Here is a 13,174-nt window from a genome sequence, read left to right as displayed (position 1 = left end):
TTATTTGGTGCAGATTTCACATTTCTATCGTCTTTTGTTGCTTTCCTGTGACTGGTCAAAAGTGCACCATGACTTTACGGACACACTGTATATGCCTGTTCTTATGCCAGTACCAGGCTGTTTTGAGTACAATGGCCTTGTAGTATAACTTGATATCTGGAAGTGTGATACCTCCCACTTTCTTTTTCTTTTTCTTTTTTTTTTTTGTATTTTTTCTGAAGCTGGAAATGGGGAGAGACAGTCAGACAGACTCCCGCATGCGCCCGACCGGGATCCAACCGGCACGCCCACCAGGGGACGATGCTCTGCCCACCAGGGGGCGATGCTCTGCCCCTCCGGGGCGCCGCTCTGTTGTGACCAGAGCCACTCCAGCGCCTGGGGCAGAGGCCAAGGAGCCATCCCCAGCACCCGGGCCATCTTTGCTCCAATGGAGCCTCGCTGCGGGAGGGGAAGAGAGAGACAGAGAGGAAGGAAAGGGGGAGGGGTGGAGAAGCAGATGGGTGCTTCTCCTGTGTGCCCTGGCCAGGAATCGAACCTGGGACTTCTGCACGCCAGGCCGATGCTCTACCACTGAGCCAACCAGCCAGGGCCTATTTTTCTTTTTCAAGATTGCTGAGGTTATTCGTGTTCTTTTTTGGTTCCATATAAAATTTTGGGATATGTGTTCTATATCTTTGAATTATGTCATTGGTATTTTAATTGGTATTGCATTGAATTTATAAATTGCTTTTGGTAGTATAGACATTTTGATGATGTTTATTCTTCCTAACCCTGAGCACGGTATATGCTTCCACTTGTTTGTATCTTCCTTGTTTTCTTTTATCAACGTTTTATAATTTTCTGAGTACAACTCTTTAACCTCCTTGGTTGAGTTTACTCCTAGGTACCTTATTTATTTATTTATTTATTTATTTATTTATTTGCAGTAGTGAAGAGGATTGTTTCCTTAATTTCTCTTTCTGACAGTTCATTGTTGGAGTATAAAAATGCCTCTGAATATTAATTTTATATCCTGCCACTTTGCTGAATTCATTTATCAGGTCCAGTAATTTTTTGACTGAGACTTTAGGGTTTTCTATATACAGTATTATATCATCTGCAAATTTTGATAGTTTTACTTCTTCTTTTCCAACTTGTATGCCTTTTATTTCTTATTCTTGTCTGACTGCTGTAGGTAGGACTTCCAGTACTATATTGAATAAGAATGGTGAAAGGGGGCACCCTTGTCTTGTTCCTGATCTTAGAGGGATTGCTTTTAATTTTTGCCCATTAATTATGATTTTGGCTGTGGGATTTTCATAGAAAGCCTTTATCATGTTGAGGTATGTTCCCTGTATTCCTACTTAGCTGAGAGTTTTGATAATAAATGGGTGCTGGATTTTATCAAATGCTTTTTCTGCATCTATTGAAATTATCATGTGGTTTTTTTCTCCTTCCTTTTGTTTATGTGATGAATCACATTGATTGATTTACAAATATTGTACCATCCTTGCCTCCCAGAATAAATCTCACTTGATTATGATATATGATTTTTTTCATGTATTGCTTGATCTGGTTTGCTAATATTTTGTTGAGGATTTTAGCATCTAAATTCATCAGGGAGATTGGCCTATAATTTTCTTTCTTTGTGTTGTCTTTGCCTGGTTTTAGAATCAGAATTATGCTTGCTTCATAAAAGGAGCTTGGAAGTCTTCCTTCCTCTTGAATTTTTTGAAATAGCTTGAGAAGGATAGGAGTTAGTTCTTTGAATGTTTGGTAGAATTCACCTGTGAAGCCATCTGGCCCAGGGCTTTTGTTTGTTGGCAGTTTTTTGATAACTGTTTTGATCTCATTTGTTGTAATCGGTCTGTTTAGGCTTTCTGATTCTTCCAGATTGATTTTTGAAATATTACATGTTTCAAGGAATTTGTCCATTTCACCTAGGTTGTTTAATTTTTTTGGCATTCAGTTCTTCATAGTATTTTCTTACAATATTTTGTATTTCTGTTGTGTCAGTTATTTCTCCACTCTCATTTCTAATTTTATTTATTTGAATCCTCTCTCTTTTTTTGTTGGTGATTCTGGTTAAAGGTTCATTGATCTTGTTTACCCTTTCAAAGAACCAGCTCGTGATTTCATTGATTCTCTGTATTATTTCTTTAGCCTCTATGTCATTTATTTCTGCTCTGATCTTTATTATTTTCTTCCTTCTACTACCTCTGGGCTTTACTTGCTGTTCTTTTTCTAGTTCTTTTAGATGCAGGGTTAGGTTATTTGAGCTTTTTCTAGCTTTATAAGGTATGCCTGTACTGCTATGAACTTCCCTCTCAGGACTGCTTTTGCTGTGTCCCATAAATTTTGAGTTGTTGTATGCTCATTATCATTCATTTCTAGGAATTTTAAAATTTCTCTTTGATCTCATTGTTAACCCATTCATTATTTAATATCATGTTATTTAGTTTCCATGTGTTTGAGTATTTTTCAGTTTTTCTGTTGTGGTTGATTTCTAGTTTCATGCCATTGTGATCAGAGAAAATGCTTGATGTGATTTCAATCTTCTTAAATTTGTTGAGACTTATTTTATGCCCTAATATGTGGTCTATCCTAGAGAATGTACCATGAGTACTTGAAAAAATGTATATTCTGCTGCTTTAGGGTGAAAGGTTCTGAAGATATCTATTAAATCCAGTTGATCTAGTGTGTCCTTTAAGTCTGCTGTTTCTTTGTTAATTTTCTTCCTTGAGGATCTATCTAGTGATGTTAGTGGGACATTGAAATCCTCTACTATTATAGTATTGCTGTTGATCTCACCCTTTATATCCATCAAAGTCTGCTTTATATATTTAGGTACTCCTATATTAGGTGCGTAGATATTTATAATGGTTATATCTTCCTTTAGATTGCACCCTTTATCATTATGTAGTGACCTTCTTTATCTCTTACTATAGCCTTTGTTTTAAAGTCCATTTTATCTGATATAAGTATTGCTACCCCAGCTTTTTATTTCATTTCCATTTGCATGAAGTATTTTTTTCATCCTTTTACCTTTAGTGTATGTGTATCTTTTGTTTTGAGATGTCTCTCTTGTAGACAGCATATGTACAGGTCCTATTTTCTTATCTACACAGCTACCCTATATCTTTTGATTGGATCATTTAATCAATTTACATTTCAGGTTATTATTGATATGTATTTGTTTATTGCCATTTTATTCTTTAAAGCTACCTTCCTTTTTTGCTATAATCTTTCCCCCGTTTGTTCTGTTTACACCAGGCCCCTTAACATTTCTTGCAGTTTTCGTTTGGTTGTAATGAATTTCTTGAAGTTTTTTTTTTTGGGGGGGAAGCTTTTTATTTCTCCTTCAATTTTAAACGGTAGCCTTGCTGCTGGATAAAGTAGTCTTGGTTGTAGGCTTTTGTTCTGCATTACTTTGAATATTTCTTGCCATTCCCTTCTGGCCTCAAGTGTTTCTGTTGAGAAGTCAGATGTCATCCTTATGGGGGCTCCTTTGTAGGTGATAGCCTTTTTTTCTCTAGCAGCTTTTAATATTTTCTCTTTATCTCTTAGCTTTGGTATTTTAATTATGATGTGTCTTGGTGTGGATTTCTTTGGGTTTCTCTTTGATGGAATTCTCTGTGCTTCTTGAACTTGTGTGACTTTTTCCTGCATCAATTTAGGGAAATTTTCAGCTATGATTTGATTGAACAAGGTTTCTATCCCTTGTTCTTTCCCTTCTTCTTCAGGAACCCCTATGATGCGGATATTATTTCTCTTCATGTTGTCACAGAGCTCTCTTAGAGTTTCCTCAGACTTTTTAAGTCTCTTTTCTTTTTGCTGCTCTGCTTCCATGCCTTCATTTATCTTATCCTCTAACTCGCTGATTCGATCCTCTGCTCTATCTATCCTGTTTTTAATTCCTTCCATTGTGGTCTTCATTTCTGATATTTGTCATTTCTGACTGATTTTTTTTTATTATTTCAATGTCATTTTTTATATTTGCTATCTCTTTATTTAGGTGCTCGTTATGTCCATCTATTGCTGTTCTAAAATCTTTGAGCATCCTAACAATCATTATTTTAAACTCTGCATCCGGTAATTTGTTTATATCTAATTCAAGTCCTGTTCTGGGGATTTCTCTTGATTCATTTGGGTTGCATTTCTCTGCCTTCCCATTTTGTCTGTGTATAAGAAGGGTGTGGCCACAGGAGTCCAATGGTTGTGGCGTCTGTGTTCCCTAGCTGTGGTCTGTCTTCTGGCCTGCCACCCTCTCTGCCACTGCCTCGGGCATTTGGGTATGGGAGTTGCTGTCTTTGGCCCACTGTGGCAGTCACTGTGGTTCCTGCCTTTCCTCCACAGGTGGGGCTGTTTTCTTGTGCCCAGGCTTCAAGCCCTGTCTGGCCTCGGCCTTTGACCTACCCCTGTGGGTGGGGCTGCATGACGTGCTGGAGCCGCAAGCCTTGGAATTGCATTTGGGGCCATGCACCTATGCTCAGCCATGGGTCTCCACCTGTTCCCGGCTTTTGCCTTGCCCCTGCGGGCAGGATTGCAAGCGGGACCACTCCTGTTCACCCAGCCTGCAGCTGGGTTGGACCGCTTTCGTGTGCCCCTTCCACCCTCACCAGGCGGGACTGAGCTCACGCCAGGCCTCAGTCGTGGCCAGCCTGGCTTCTGCCCCTGCCAATGGGACCGTGCTTCTGCGTCCAGTCACCTCCCGCCCTCCGGTGAGCCCTCAGCAGTGTGGGTGGCGGCCCTGCAGCTCAGACCTTAGCACTCAATACTGTATTTGTGATGGCTGTCTCCTTCTAAGTGACTCTGCTCCGAGTGCAGCAGGAGAGCTTATTTGTCTGGTGTCCTGCTTCCCTTTGCTAGTATTGCTGGTTCCAGGGGAATTATTCACTTTAGATTTGGGGAGTGACTTAACCCAGAGGTTAGGATAGCTGTCCCTCAAAGTGTTTCTCCCTCTGCCTCCTAGTTTACATTCTCTTCCTGCTACTCTGGTCCTTTCATCTCTCCCTGTCCCCCACAGTCTTGGGTGAGTGGTTGTTAAAGAGGTTTTCTGCATGGTCCCTTTAAGAAGAATCCTGATTCTGAGAAATCTCTTTCTCACAAACAGTATCCTGGCTTGTTTTCAGCTAAATACTGTTCCTATGCCTCTTATAGTCTCTGGGGCTGCAGGTTGGGGCTTTGGTCCTGGGGCCCAGGACCCTCTCCTGTTCACTAAACTCACTTCCCACCACCCAAGTCTCTCCAGGCTGCCATTCGCTCCCATGAGCTGGGCAGCCCTCTCTGTGTTTCCACTTTTCCTACCAGTGTCGGTGTGGCTTCTTCAGTGTTCCTTGGTTAAAGAGTCCTCTTAGTTTAGTCCAAAGTTGGTTTTTCCAGATGATGGTTCTTAAAATTAAGTCATAATCCACTTTGGTTCTGGGAGGTAGAAGTTGGTACGTCCGCCTACTCCAGCACCATTTTGCCACTCCCTGCTGGTTTTTACAGCCAGAAGTTGTGGGGACTTCTCTTCCTGACACTGGAGCCCTGGGCTGCATGTCCTGGTGTGGGGCTGTAACCCTTATTCCTCGGTGGGGGGGAACCACCCCAGCCAAGATAATCCTCCTGATTCTAAACCGCCACATGTGGGTGTGGGACTAGCCTGTTCTTGAGCCAAAGGTTGCTGGCTTGAGGAAGGGGTCACTGCCTCAGCTTAAGTTACCCAGTCAAGGCATGAATGAAAAGCAATCAAGGAACAACTAAAGTGCCGCTACCATCAGTTGATGCTTCTCATCTCTTTCCCTTTCTGTTCTGTCTCTCTCTTCTTCTCTCTCTCTCTCTCTCTCTCTCTCTCCCTGTTGCTAAAAACAAAACAAAACAAAAACCAAAAAAGATATACTAAGGAAGTTTTCTGTAATTTCTACAGAGAAGTAGTTTGAATAAGCCTGTTAAAGAAACTGTCTTGTTTCTGTAAAAGTGATTTCTCAAGCTTGAATTCAGATATGGGGTGAAGAAACTTAAGGAAACTGCATTTAACAGTCCTTGTTGTTCTGTGTTACAAGGGTGAGCGATATTAATTTCAGGAGCATTTTGATTTTCCTTGATGCTTTTCTTCTTATTTGGAAACATTTTCAGTTTATTTTATATATGAGACATAAGTTCTTTAATACAGTGTGTTCGTAAAGTCATGGTGCACTTTTGACCGGTCACAGGAAAGCAACCAAAAACGACAGAAATGTGAAATCTGCACCAAATAAAAGGAAAACTCTCCCAGTTTCATACCTATTCAGTGCAGTTCAATGTGGGCTCACACACAGATTTTTTAGGGCTCCTTAGGTAGCTATCCCGTATAGCCTCTACAGACTCGTCACTGACTGATGGCCTACCAGAATGGGGTTTCTCCACCAAACTGCCGGTTTCCTTCAACTGCTTATCCCACCAAGTAATGTTATTCCTATGTGGTGGTGCTTCGTTATAAACGTGCCGATATTCACGTTGCACTTTGGTCACGGATTCGAATTTAGCGAGCCACAGAACACACTGAACTTTTCCTCTGTACCATCCACATCTCGACTGGCATGGCCGTGGGCTGCTCCGCTGTACACATGGTGTTATGTCATCATCTGCGCATAGGCACATGCTGCCATCATCCTAAAGAAACTGGGAGGGTTTTCCTTTTTCTTTTTTCTTTTTTTTTTGTATTTTTCTGAAGTTGGAAATGGGGAGGCAGTCAGACAGACTCCCGCATGCGCCCGACTGGGATCCACCCGGCATGCCTACCAGGGGGCGATGCTCTGCCCATCCGGGGCGTCGCTCTGCCGCAATCAGAGCCATTCTAGTGCCTGAGGCAGAGGCCACAGAGCCATCCTCAGCACCCAGGCAAACTTTTGCTCCAGTGGAGCCTTGGTTGCGGGAGGGGAAGAGAGAGACAGAGAGGAAGGAAAGGGGGAGGGGTGGAGAAGCAGAGGGGCACTTCTCCTGTGTGCCCTGGCCGGGAATCAAACCCGGTACTCCTGCACGCCAGGCCGACGCTCTGCCACTGAGCTAACTGGCCAGGGCCAGGGTTTTTCTTTTATTTGGTGCAGATTTCACATTTCTATCATCTTTTGTTGCTTTCCTGTGACCAGTCAAAAGTGCACCATGACTTTACGGACACACTATAATGTAACTGATGCACGTGTCAGCATAATTTATGACCCACTTAGTAACTTAATAATATGCTTTTGAGATCATGTAAGTTCTAGAGATAAAATTAAATAATTTAATGTTTTTTTCAACAGATGTGAATTATTAAAAAAGAAAAATGGCCCATCGGAGCACTGTATTTCCTTCTCTTGTCACCAAGGAAAGGTATAATATATGGAAAATATGCATCTAAGGTATACTTTTTCTTTCCACCAATCCCATGAGGGCTGCTGTGGGTGTGAATGTCTTTGTAAATGACGCTTATAGCTGTTACATGAGCCAAGAATGATTTTGTTCACGAGCAAGAGCAGTACTGTCATGTACCCTCTCCACCTTTCAATTTGTAGGACACTGTGGATCACTCAGTGACATGAGAGGTAAAGATTTCATAGTAGCCCTGCAGTACAGATATACTTTAGATCAACAGTAAAATATAATTCTGGAGAGTTGAGAGGCTGATGTCCTTGATAACTCTTTTATTTTTTTAAATTCTTTTATTTCCAAATGAGAGGAGGGGAGGTAGAGGAGACAGACTTCTGCATGCACCCCATCGTGATCCACCTCGTGGCCCCCATGTAGGGCCATGCTCGCAACCAAGCTATTTTTAGTGCCTGTAGCAGAGGCTTCATGGAGCCATCCTCAGCGCCCAGGCCGATGCACTTGAACCAACTGAGCCATGGCTGCAGGAGGGGAAGAGAGAGAGAGAGTGAAAGGGATAGAAAAGAGAGAAGGGTGGAGAAGCAGGTGGTCACTTCTTTTGTGTGCCCTGATCAGGAATCAAACCCAGGACATCTATACACTAGGCTGATGCTCTACCACTGAGCCAACTGGCCAGGGCACTTACTAACACTTTTAAATCAGAAGTTGCAAATTGGGTGTCCATTGGCCAATATTGGCTCACGGAAGTACATTGTTTGATCTGGATCATCTTATAGGCTTTTTTTTTTTTGTATTTTTCTGAAGTGAGAAGCAGGTAGGCAGAGAGACTTAGACTCCCGCATGCACTAGACTGGGGTCCACCTGGCATGCCCACCAGGGGGCGATGCTCTGCCCATCAGGGGTGATGCTCTGTTGCAAATGGAGCCATTCTAATGCCTGAGGTGGAGGCCATGGAGCCATCTTCACTACCTGGGCCAGCTTTGCTCCAGCGAAGCCTTGACTGCAGGAGGAGAAGAGAGAGATAGAAAGAAGGGAGAGAGGGAAGGGTGGAGAAGCATATGGATGACTCTCCTATGTGCCCTGACCGGTAATCAAACCCAGGACTTCCACACACCAGACCAATGCTCTACCACTAAGCCAAGTGGCCAGGGCCTCTTACAGCCTTTTTAAATTAGTTAAGACTTAAAAATCAGGTGATTCCACATACCAGTCTGGATTTCCTGGCCCTTCTTTAAATATCAGGTGATTTGGAAAAATGGCTCTGACATTCCCAGATGGTCACTCGGATGGAGCAGAATTGTAGCTCCCTTTGGTTGAGGAAGGCCCTGTCTAGTTCTTCAAAGTCCTCACCACTCCCTATTGTATCATATATCGTGTGCTTCACTCATTTATGCCACCTGCCTCCTGACCCTTGTAGGCATTTGGGTTTGTAACCCACTGCTTTAAGGGGGGGGTAGGGCATGTCAGTAGATTTTTGTTAATAAGCTTGATCTTGATAACACAGCTTATATGGGGAAGATATCTCAGTGTGCCTAGTTCTGCCAGCCTCTTGCTTTTGGAGGTCCTGGAACCTGTGACCAGAGCACTTTACTCTGGGTACAATTGTTTAAAGATGCTGCCTGGCTCATGAAGAAAACTCTTTGGTGGCAGAAACTGTGCCTCAAATTTATTTAGCTTGTTGGGATAGCTGATTTGCCTTTTCTTCTCTGGGAACTCCAAAATCTGGCTTTAAACATGACCTCTTCCCTGATGAGCAACCTTAGTAACACGGCTGCTTTCCACAGGCGAGTCAGAACCATGCCCCGACACAGCCAGTCCCTGACCATGGCACCTTACTCCTCCGTGAGCCTCGTGGAGCAGCTGGAAGACAGGATCCTCTGCCACGAGAAGACAACCGCTGCCCTTGTGGAGCACGCCTTCCGAATTAAAGATGACATCGTCAGCAGTCTGCAGAAAATGCAGAACAAAGGAGGAGGCGACCGCTTGGCCAGGTTGTTCTTGGAGGAGCACATCAGAAACATAACTGCCATAGTAAAACAACTCAATCGGGATATCGAGGTAAGGTGTGTGAGTCAGTGGGCTATGTTCCTTTCCACAGGCTGGCTCCATTTTTTTTTTTTTTTTTTTTTTTTGTGAGAGACAGAGAGAGGGATAGATAGGGACAGACAGACAGGAAGGGAGAGAGATGAGAAGCATAAATTCTTTGGTGCAGCATCTTAGTTGTTCGTTGATTGCTTTCTTATATGTCCCTTGACTGGGGGGCTTCAGCAGAGAGCAAATGACCCCTTGCTCAAGCCAGCAACCCTGGGCTCAAGCCAACGACTATGGGGACCCTGTGCTCTAGTCCCGCTCAAGCCAAAGAGCACATGCTCAAGCTGGTGATCTCGGGGTTTTGAACCTCATTCCTCCGTGTCCCAGTCTGATGCTCTATCCACTGCGCCACTGCCTGGTCAGGACCGTCTTGTCTCTTCTTAAGGATTGCCAAGAAAACAGCTTGAATGAATATTCTAGTTAATTTTATTCCAGTATTTGATAGCAGTTACTGTCAGTATTATTTTTGTTTAATCTGAATTTACCTTGCTGATTATTGTCACTTTATTTTTGGCTCTTGATGGAGAGAGAGAAGAACTAGTAAAATAGTTTCCCTGTAAAAACCCTTCATATCGTAGAAGACAGCTATTAAATCAGTTACCAGGTCAACCTTTGCTTTTTGGATTAAATGTTCCTAGGCCATGATGATTACATTTAATATAGTTTATTACTCAAACAACCTAGAGATTTGAATTGCTTCTCAGACTCCTCCTCTTTTATTGCCTTATTTTACTCTGCAATGAGCCCAATAAAAAGCCAATATTGTCTATTTTTAGAATTTTAAAATTTACTGCTATTTATGAGCAATCACTAGGATCACACAATTTAGTTCAGAAACCTTAAGATTATTTAGGGCTTGGGCTTCCATCACTGAACAATGTTAATATCATTTACATGTAATTTTTAAATATATGAATATAAAGTATATTGACTAGATTAAGGAAGACCTTTGTTTAAATCATAGAGATGGTGTCTTAATTATTCTTAGGAAATTAAGCCTCATTTTTTAGTGTCAGATATGTATGTATGCATGTAATAGCCTTATTAAGGTTTAATTTAAGAGCCACAAAAATTTACCCATTGTAAGTATACAACTCAATGATTTTAGTAAATTTATGGAATTGTATATCCATCAACACCATTCAGTTGTAGAACATTTCTATCACACCCTGAAATTTGCAATCAATTCCTACCTCCACCCAGCTCCAGGCAATCGTCAATCTGCTTTCTGTTACGATTTTTCTAGACATTTCATATAAATAGAATCTTATGAGGTCTTCTGCATCTGGCTTCTTTCACTTAGCATAATTTTTCTTTTTTTTTTTAAGATTCAGCCATGTTCTGGAATCTCCTTTTTATGCCTGCGTAGTATCCTGTTGTATCGATATACCACATTCTGTTTGTCCTTTCATTACCTGATGGACATTTGGATTATTCCCAGTTTTCAGCTATTATGAATAAAGCTGCTGTGAACACTTGTGTACAAGTCTTTGTGTGGATATATGTTTTCATTTCTCTTGGGTAAATTACTAGGAGTGGAATTGCTAGGTCTTACAGTAAGCTTATGTTTAATTTTTTCAAACATAGCCAAACAGTTTTACAGAGTGGCTATATCATTTTACAACTCACCAGTAATGGATGAAATTTCCAGTTTTTCTGTATCCTAACCAACACTTGGTGTTATGTGTTTTTAATTACAGTCGTTATAGTACATGTGTATTTCACTGTGGTTTTAATTTTAATTTTCCTAATGACTAATGATGTTGAGCACCTTTTCATATGCTTATTGATCATTTGTGTGCCTTGGTGAAATATCCACTCAAGTCTGCTGCCTATTTTTAAAAATGAATTTTTTTATTGTGGTGAGGTATTTATTATTGTAGCCATTTTAAGTATATAATTCAATGACATTAATTACATTTACAGTGTTGCATTCACTCATCACCACTATCCATTGCCAAAACTTTTTCATCATCCCAAACAAAAACTTTGTACCCATTAAACAATAACTTCCCGCCTGACTGGTGGTGGCGCAGTGGATAAAGCATTGACCTGGGATGCTAAGTTCCTAGGTTTGAAACCCCAAAGTCGCCGGCTTGCGGGTGGGCTTATCTGGCTTGAATGAGGGCTCATCCCGCTTGAGCACAGGCTCACCAGCTTGAGTGTGGGGTTGCTGGTTTGAGTATGGGATTATCTCATTGTAGCTGGCTTGAGCCCAGAGGTCACTGGTTTGAGCCCAAGGTTGTTGGCTTGAGCAAGGTGTCACTGGCTTGGGTGGAGGCCCCGGGCATATATTAGAAGCAATCAAAGAATAAATAAGGCCTGACCAGGCGGTGGCGCAGTGGAAAGAGCGTCGGACTGGGATGCAGAGGACCCGGGTTCGAGACCCCGAGGTCGCCAGCTTGAGCACTGGCTCATCTGGTTTGAGCAAAAAGCTCACCAGCTTGAACCCAGGGTCACTGGCTCCAACAAGGGACTACTCGGTCTGCTGAAGGCCCATGGTCAAGGCACATATGAGAAAGCAATCAATGAACAACTAAGGTGTTGCAACGGGCAATGAAAAACTAATGATTGATGCTTCTCATCTCTCTCTGTTCCTGTCTGTCTGTCCCTGTCTATCCCTCTCTCTGATTCACTCTCTGTCTCTGTAAAAAAAATAATAATAAAAAAATAAATTAATTAATTAAAAAAACAAAAAGAATAAATAAAGTGCCGCAACTATGAGTTGAAACTTCTCATCTCTCTACCTTCCACCCCCTTCACTAAAAAAATGAAACCAAAATTAAACAAAACGAAAACTTCCTATTCCACACTTCCCTCAGCCTCTGGTAGTCCTTATTCTACTGTCTCTTTCTATGAATTTGGCTACTCTAGGTACATCGTATAAGCGGAATCATACAGTGTTGTCCTTTTGTATCTGGTTTATTTCACTTAGCATATGTTCAAGGTTCATCTATGTTGCAGCATTTGTTAGAACCCATTTTTAAATTGGGTTATTCGCCTTATCATTGAGTTGTCAAAGTCTTATGTAAGTCTAGATACAAGTCCCTTATCAGATATGTGATTTGCAAATATTTTCTCCCATTCTATGACTTTTATTTTTATTTTCCTAATAGTGTATTTTGAAGTACAAAATTTTAAATTTTAATAAATTTCCACTTATCAGTTTTTTAATTTTATAGTTTATATTTTTAGTCTGTGTCTTAGCTGTTTGCTTAACCTAAGATCACAAAGATATTTTATTTTCTTCTAAAGTTTTAGTTTTAGTTCTTTACATTCTGTGATCAGTTTGAGTGAATTTTCCTGTATGAAGTAGGCCTTTGCCGGCAAACCGCAGCTCGCGAGCCACATGCGGCTCTTTGGCCCCTTGAGTGTTTAGCAGAGGCCAGCTTAGGAGTACCCTAATTAAGTTAATAACAATGTACCTACCTATATAGTTTAAGTTTAAAATATTTGGCTCTCAAAAGAAATTTCAATTGTTGTACTATTGATATTTGGCTCTGTTGACTGAGTTTGCCGACCACTGATTACTAAGATAAAGGTGTAAGTTGATTTTTTTCCATGTGGATAACTGAAGAAAATCTACACTGCTCACAAAAATTAGGGGATATTTTATTGCTTCATATTCATTTTGAAATGTATTCTATTTTTTGTGAGCATTGTATTATTTTCTCATTTGTCCCTTTGTTGAAAGTCAATTGGCCATAAAATATAAGGGTTTGATTCTGGATTCCTTTGATCTGTATGGTTTTCCTATGCTAATACAACTTTGCATTAA

At 41.3% G+C, this 13,174-nt stretch overlaps 1 protein-coding gene across 2 annotated transcripts in view; it reads left to right on the top strand.

Moving 5' to 3' along the window:
- The window catches only part of FAM81A (family with sequence similarity 81 member A), a 106,622-nt gene that overhangs the window by 23,915 nt on the left and 69,533 nt on the right, over positions 1-13,174 (top strand). Inside the window, exons 2-3 of one of the 2 annotated variants that reach the window (XM_066343159.1) lie at positions 7,242-7,311; positions 9,090-9,363. In XM_066343159.1, the coding sequence (XP_066199256.1) occupies positions 7,265-7,311; positions 9,090-9,363 (321 nt within the window). In that variant the 5' untranslated portion in view covers positions 7,242-7,264. Of the gene's footprint in view, positions 1-7,241; positions 7,341-9,089; positions 9,364-13,174 lie in introns of both variants that reach the window. The other variant, XM_066343160.1, reaches the window with a different exon arrangement.

This window comes from Saccopteryx leptura, chromosome 6 (genome assembly GCF_036850995.1).
Source record: "Saccopteryx leptura isolate mSacLep1 chromosome 6, mSacLep1_pri_phased_curated, whole genome shotgun sequence".
Classification (NCBI taxonomy): Eukaryota; Metazoa; Chordata; class Mammalia; order Chiroptera; family Emballonuridae; genus Saccopteryx; species Saccopteryx leptura.
This window is presented reverse-complemented; position numbering and strand designations above follow the sequence as displayed.